Source organism: Olea europaea, unplaced genomic scaffold (genome assembly GCF_002742605.1).
Source record: "Olea europaea var. sylvestris unplaced genomic scaffold, O_europaea_v1 scaffold852, whole genome shotgun sequence".
NCBI classification, from domain to species: Eukaryota; Viridiplantae; Streptophyta; class Magnoliopsida; order Lamiales; family Oleaceae; genus Olea; species Olea europaea.
In genome coordinates, this window is record NW_019266968.1 from 218428 (window position 1) to 226189 (window position 7762).

General features: G+C 34.1%; 1 protein-coding gene across 2 annotated transcripts; it reads right to left on the bottom strand.

Annotated features, from left to right (window-relative positions):
* Nucleotides 1-833: 833 nt before the first annotated feature.
* LOC111391872 (meiosis-specific protein ASY1-like) lies at nt 834-6806 on the bottom strand. 2 transcript variants are annotated; one of them, XM_023017149.1, is made up of 20 exons: nt 6502-6806; nt 5438-5534; nt 5098-5349; nt 4651-4774; nt 4477-4546; nt 4350-4391; nt 3571-3699; nt 3379-3489; nt 3221-3260; nt 3072-3113; nt 2859-2983; nt 2731-2743; nt 2566-2642; nt 2386-2490; nt 2020-2170; nt 1865-1944; nt 1718-1775; nt 1452-1618; nt 1239-1367; nt 834-1150 (listed from the first exon to the last, which is right to left on the bottom strand). In XM_023017149.1, the coding sequence occupies exons 3-20, from the start codon at nt 5114-5116 to the stop codon at nt 1097-1099; spliced, it is 1536 nt and encodes a 511-aa protein (XP_022872917.1). In that variant the 5' UTR covers nt 5117-5349; nt 5438-5534; nt 6502-6806; the 3' UTR covers nt 834-1096. The 2 variants fall into 2 exon arrangements, with proteins under 2 accessions (XP_022872917.1, XP_022872916.1); XM_023017148.1 differs by having other exon boundaries at nt 3212-3260.
* Between the last annotated feature and the right edge of the window lie 956 nt (nt 6807-7762).

Below are 7762 nucleotides of genomic sequence, written 5' to 3' on the forward strand. Positions count from 1 at the left end.
AGCTCCAAAAATTACTTTTAAGTAACTTAAAATAAGTAAAAATTATTTTCTACGATCATAAAAAATAAATAACTTTCTACATAGCTTAAATTTAGCCAAACATGATTTGAGCCGCAAGTGTTAAGATTGGGAATGTTTATCTTGAGCTACATTATTTTCATAATAATCCATTTGTGAATAGTGTATTGATATAAGAAATATGTAGTTAAAAAATAAGGAAATTTTTGAATTTGCGTGTAATATTATTTTATTGAAGAATGTATTGTTAAAATAATGTCAAATCACTGTTTAAAAATATATTTTTTTCAAAAAATGTGGCTCAAATATAACCTAAATATATTCTTTCATTTGTTCTATTCTTTTAATGTTACTGCAGTTTTGGCATTTGTGAACATTTTAATCAATTTCTTTTTTCTTTTTAAATAATCTTTTCGAATTTTATACAGTTTCAAAGGGGATATCTATTTTTCAGACAATAATGAAAGCAATGCAAATTGCGACTCCAATGGGTGTCTACTTTATCAAACAAATTCAACTTGAGCTTGATATGATACATGAACGCATACTAACAAATGCACTGAAAGAAAGTAATTATATTTGTTTAAGAATAGTGTTAATTGTTGCTGCAAAAACAACCAAAAGAATAGGTTTGGAATAAATTTGCATAAACGTTTGGGAGAACCAAATAAACCCAAGTTAGACTTCCATAAAGTATATATCGTTCAAATGATGATAAGGATCATTTTCATCTTTCTTTTTGGCCTATAAGATGGAATTCATATAAGCAGAGAAGAATACAACACCCACATCAGAATAACCAAAAGATATCCACATAGTGCCACAATAAACTCCTGCATATATATATTCTCGTTTCATAATATCACAATTGGCCAGATATCAGTCAAGTATACATATCTCATTCAATTATATGGCTATCTACGTACATTCGAGGGCTATCCAACGTCTATATTATCAGTTTAAGTACTGTTAGGGGGAATCGTTCGAGTATGAAATGTCATTACGGCTACAGATTAGTTAAGGTGCCAATAGACTGCAAAAAAATTTTGAAAATTGATAACCAAGCAATGGTGAATTTTCAGACAGCTTGAGATTTCTGGCGCTTTGCGTACTGGAGGATGGGCTCTTTGACCTGAAAATACAAAATCCACAACAAATTTAATCAATGCCAGAACAAGGTCTGGCCACAGTTAAACTGGGACAAAGATTTTGAAGCATACCAAGCTTGCTTTTCTAGAACGTTTGTCTTGAGTGGACATAACTGTGTCCATCTCCTCACAGATATTAGCTTTTCCGTTAGCTCTGCCATCTTCGACTCCGGGTATAAAGCTTTCTCTCGAAGCTACTGGCTGCAGAACATCGTAATACAACTTTATATTACAGAATCAATGGAGAGAATTTAACTATGATCTGATCAAAGTCACTGGACTTACCTCAGCTCTGCTTGTAGGAGTGTTTCCGAGCTCTCTTTTCCTTGAGACAGTCTGCTCACTTCTCATAGATTCATTCTGGAGTCCGTCAGATCTGCCTCTTGTGCAGGTGCGATCTGATCCAATTGAGTGAAGGACACCACAGGTGGATAAGTCCTTGTGATTGTTCCCTGAATAGTAACAAAGATCTCAAGTTTCAAATATAACAATGGAATTACAAGATTGACTATGGTTTGATGTTCGAAAAAGGAGATAATCAGATTCAGTACCAGTAGTGTTAAGTGGTGGATTGTAGAGCTTGTTAACTAATTCGTTTGCGTCCAGAGCCTGATTAGTTTCAAAATGAGAATCTATTAAACGTTTTCTTGATTGTTTAAGTAGCCAATAGAATCAATTTTGAATCGTAATGATTGTACCATGTCTTCTGTGCCCATGAGGGCCTTCTTGACTTCCATCAGTTTTTTCTTAGTAAGATCGGAGTGGATCACACGCTTGCCTGTAACAAACGCAAATTGTAAATTGCAATTTCTTCTTCAATTATTAAATCCTCATCTCTTATAGTTATATTTACCTAGTCTGCGGTTGCCCTTGGCCTCAACAAAGCCATCCCTGGTCATTTTATCGATAAGCTTACGAACAATAGTCAGGTTTGCTTCACCTTCAAGCTTGCTCTGAAGTTTTGCCACCGATATGTACTTCATCGGAAGAGCATGATATAAAGCCTGAGTTCAAGACCCAGAGGTATAAATATGCTACGTGAAGAAATTCTGAAGAATCTGAAATTCTTTAATTATAAGAACCCATCAAACAGGTATCCAGTATTAAATGAACTCAACCATAGATAAGGGATAGCGGGATACATACACACAGTCTGAAAAGATACAAGCAATCAGCAGACTGAATTTGAGTGAAATTTTAAATCGATGAAAAGATTTACCTTCATGTACATGTGATCGACACCCATAACCTCAGTTTTGCCATCATTGGCCATTATTTGACCTTCCATTTCTTCTTTCACAGCATCAAACTCATAGTCGAATTTCTGAGATTAAATTTGTCGAATAAGAAAAGATCGTAACAAGAATAATAACAAAAAGCAGGAAAAATCTCAGCAAACCTTTTGCTTGTTAATGTTATAACTTTCTGCACCAGCTTTAGTAATAACACCTTCTTTAACCAGCTTGTCCATAATTTCTGTACCAGTAGAAACAATTCACAATTGCTCAAAAGTATAGTATTAGGATCTTGTTTGATCAGTTTTAACCTGACAACGTCCAATTACCTTCAATCATAATCTGCATCCGTCAAATTGCAACATTAGTCATAATATAAATGCAGCAAAGATCCAATCGAACTTTACATGGAAACAATTTATATTAGCAAGGGACAATTGCGTAATAGGTCTTTTACCACTGAGAGGTCAGGGAAATTAGAGATCACATCTGTGAGCTCGACAGTATCAAGGTGATATGATCTGATCCAGTCCTTTACACGCCCCAACTGTTGTGCATCTTCTTCAGGGTCCTGAGTATCATCTGCAATTAAAAGTAATGTACATCAGATTTTTCTCTAAGCTCATCAGTAAAGAAATCCTTCGAATGGTTGATGCAACTAGACTGATACCTTCATCAACTGCGGTGTTACCTTCACGAATCTGTTTCTTGCCTATGAAAAGAAAAACGATAGGAATCATGTAACTTGAGAAAGTAGTGGAAACAAATTTATAAAAGGAGATAAGACAAAAGGAGACAAGGCAAGACAACTTGAATTACCAACTTGAGCCACCATGTATTGATCATCTGAATTGCCGGTCTGAAATATGAAGTTAATTTTCAAAAGATTTTGTTAAGTTCAATTAAGTTTGATCCTATTGAGTATTTACAAGTACGCAAAGTGAATAAGACCATACTTAGAAGCGTTTACACTTTACCTCGCTATCAGATTCACTATTTTCATCTCTTTTGGGAGAATCAGAACCCAAGCTTACATCATCTTTATAGTCATCATTCTCATCCTGACAGGGATCGAGCACACTCTTAACCTGCACAGAATACAAGTAAAAAAGTTGATCACAATTGACTAAAGACATAAGAATCTTGCAGATCCTGTAAATTCCCCTTACCTTAAGAGCCAATACGAAGTGCTTGCTGTTGACATTGCCAACCTCCATTTTCAAGGGACTTCTAGTCCATGGATTATGAGCTTCCTCTTCTATACAGCCTCTGAAGAAGGGAGGCTCATAATCCAAGGGCTGCAATGTTGGGAAGCACGTTGGAATAATGTTATTAACTGATTTTTGAGGTGAATATTACACAATGCAGAATTTGACTAACTGAAAGGGTTACAACCCCAAATCTGAAATGTTAATTTCTACAATTATAGAGGATAATCAATGCTCTGCATTAATTCACATTCAGAAGTCTCAAAACTGAAAACTGAAAACTACATTGCGCATATCATGACACTAGTACTTAAACAATCACATCAATCGCTTTACAGGAGGGAACAAGTGCCGACTAAAAAAAGCCTAGCATTTTCAATTGCAGCACATTAAAATTTATACAGACTGCATTTCTAATGGGATGGATTTTAAAGGATTTGGTTAGTACTTTCAAATGACACAAAACTGAAGAAGTTAAAAATAAAAGAGGTTCTGTTCTTCTATTTAATTATTTGAAGTGCTTTATATCATGAGAATCGGATATTTTTTTACTATTTTTTTTTTTTAACTAATGAAAATCAGTTTTTTAAGAATTGCATTACTTTTTCTTTTTCTTTTTTTTTTAACAAAAGAAATTCAGTGTTTTAAGAATTGCATTACTTTCTAATTGATATATCTTCGCAATTAACATTTCAAGTGTAAATGAAAATGAAGTGGGCTGACGTAAGTGAAGGTCATACCGTGACATCATCGTAGTATAGTAGCTTCATCAGTATAGTACGCTGGACAGATTAGAACACATTGAGTTACCATCAACAACAAACCAGAAGTACCATAAGCAAGATTCTCTATTTCAGGAAGTGTTACCTCCTCTGGCATCTTATCCAAAGTTCTCATGAGCTGAATTAATGTGCGGACCATTTTACAAGCAGAACTCCTGAAAGCAACACTTGGACCAAGACTCAGTATTTGGTTTCATTTGGAAATCCAACTAACATTAGACTGCGGAAAAACTAGATGAAATTGTATGAATTTTTCTACCTCATTTGACTGGGAGTTATTTCTGTGTTGGAATTACAGTTGAATGACACTCCGTTCTTTGTACCCTTGCGATTGACGTTCATCGATACCTCTTGACTATCAGAATTCGAGTAACTGAAGGAAACTGCAATAGAGATACCATATAGTGACTTATTACCTTTTAGTTTGTAGAATGGAGACCCAAAGGACTATGCTACAACATTACATGCAAAGTGACTATAATACTTAACTGAAATTTGATACAACTAACCAGCAAACTTTTCTATGTTGATGGCACAAGAAACTTGTCTAAACTATCAATTATCATGTAGTCAGATATGTTTTGTTTTTGGGGAACTAATGATTTTCAATCAATTTATTCCGCGTAATTACCAAATATTGGTTAGGGCCCTTGGATTGCTGAAACACTAGCATACTGCCACGATCAATTACGAAATTTACACTTACATGCATACTCCTCTATCATTGGCCCATCCACTGTTTCACAGATACAGAACAAGAGTGTTCTCAAATACTTCTTCTGTAGAGCATCATGTACACCTAAGAATAAAGAAAAAAAGCAAAAGTCAGAGGGAGAGGAAAGAAAATTCTAACTTAGAATTTCATCTTATTATTAAATTGATAGCAAGCCTTTCTCCATCCAGTCAATTAATCTGCGTGACTCAGCATCCATAGGCATAAGCTTCTTAATCTTCATCTCTGTTTATGATAAGAAGATCAATAGATCCAATTCAACAGCTGATATTAAGTCCAAAAAATTCAAAATATTGGCATAGTGGAAACTGACCCAAGGCTGGAACAGATTTATCATTGAAATACTTCTCAGGGAATAAGCCTCTGATGTAACTAATGTTAAATATAGCAATGCGTAGCAGATTCCTCGTCTGTATAGAATCAATCAATTTGATAGCATTAGTTTGGTAAGGTGTAAGAAATATTTAGGGGGGAAAAAAAAAGAAAAAAAGCAAAAAAAAAAAAAAAAAAACCTTAGAATCTGTACTGATGATAACATAGTTTACTTCTTGCAAAGGAATCAAAAGATTGAAGTGACACTCATTTTTAAGTTTCAAAAATGTTTGAAACAGACAACTTTAAACTCATGAACATCTACAGAATGATGCTAAGCTTCAGCTCTTATTTCATCAGTTGTTCATGAGAATCTGGTGCTGTCACAAGTTCAATAGGCAACTCACGCAGTTATACACAGGAATTTAGGTTGATGTTTATTACACTGAAATTTTATCGTCTAGCATCAATATAAGACCACCATAAGACATTCACGTGTAGATGAAAATGCTGGATTTCCCACATGAAACAGATTTTTAGATTATATTCAACTCTGTAATAAGTTGGAATTGAGAAAATCGAGAAACAAAAAAAATCTCAAAAAGCCAGATTTAAGATCGTGTCCAAGATAGAATAGCACGATTTGATAAATCTAGAATCAAACAGGTGTTGAGAAATAGTAAATCTCATAAGTGAAAACCAGTTGATGCAGTCAAATTCTAACATCACATTGAACACAATGAATAGATTAATATCAAAATATAATGATGCCGAGTGAAAATCCAACCATTACTGAGTGCCCCAATACTAATCAATAAGCGACAAAACTAAAATGAATACTCGTGTAATTATCTTGTAATATTAACCATGGGCAATCAAAAATCATTGTCGTTGGTTGAAATCAATTAGCTGACCAAAAATTCAACCGATACCGATTCATTGAAATCGTATCAGTAATTTTATTTGGAAACACAAAAACAAAGTGCGAAGTGAACTAAACAAATTAACGATCACATCAAAGCTACAGTAACAATGATTTATACGAAGATAATTCAACTGATTTACCAGTAGAAGCGAGTCCTGCTCTGTGATCTCGGATTCCTTTACCTTTTGTGCTAGCATCTGTAAGAATTAGACAAAAACTTCAGTAAAAATCGTTAAAACCTGAGAGAAAATGGTAACGTGAGATTTTCAAATCTTCTCAGCTCAACTTTTTGAATTTGAGAGAACTGAAACTCTGAAGAGAAGAGAGGTGATCGAATAATTTGGAGATGAGATTGTTATGAATTTGAAATGAGAAGGGGTAAAATGATTTGGCGGGACGTGTGAAGCGTTTCGGGTTGCTATATATAGGCTGATTTAACCATGGTTCAAAAGTTATTACGGCCTGGAGGAGAGGTTTAATAATATCATTTATGGTCACCTTCCCTGAAATATCAGTTGGTCACTAACTTCAATGTCTCTTCAATTACTCTGTTTAGTGTAGATTAAATCAAATTAAAATCTCAAATTAAAGTCGACAATTAATTTTAATCACGCATATTAAAAAATTAATTTAAATCTCACCAATAGCATCTTAATTCTCCATTAACACTTTTTTCAAAACATCTTATCATCTCGCGGTTACAGCATCTTAAAATTGGGATGAGTAGAGCTTTGAATTTTTTATTAAGGTCGATGAAAAGATAAAAGTATATATAATTAAATTTGAATTAAGTGGATGCAAGTTATATATGTTGAAAAGGGCAAGGTAAAAATTGGAAGGAATAACGAGCAGTGGTGCAAAGTCAATCTAAACAAACTAAATAAGGCATTATTCAAAGTGCCGTGAACATTGTTGTAAAAAAATCGGAGTAAGTCGTAAACAAGTATATATTGAGAGGCGATGCAACTTTCTATCTTTTAGGGGCAAACCCACTGTGGGACGAGTGGGGTCGGCCGCCTCTACTGCATCTTCAAAAACCTTCAATTCGATCTTGTTAAATTTAAATTTTCAGATTTTTTTGGTTTGTTTTCACAATTTATTTTAACCAATTTTCTGTCTCGCCCTCACTGAAGAATAATTTTGAATCCGCCCCTGGTTATGTACATTTATTTTATTTCTTGTTGTGAAAAACATTTTATACTTAAGGTAGTATTCCTACCCTCGCAACCAAGTCGGAAAAATTGTTATGTCAATCCCACACGGTCAGTACTATTATCCTTTATTTAGGCCTACATATTCTGTGTTCACATTGAATACAATGTGTATTTCCAGTTTTGGGGCAAAGCATTGTTATTTTTCTATGTTTATTTGTTTGTCTATGTGATGTTATAAAAATAAAAA

Coding starts and splice junctions, on each gene's coding strand:
- LOC111391872 (XM_023017148.1), bottom strand. Junction 3,490..3,570: donor ACTTCGTATTGGCTCTTAAG/GTAAGGGGAATT, acceptor TATTCTGTGCAG/GTTAAGAGTGTGCTCGATCC. Junction 3,261..3,378: donor ATAGTGAATCTGATAGCGAG/GTAAAGTGTAAA, acceptor TTCATATTTCAG/ACCGGCAATTCAGATGATCA.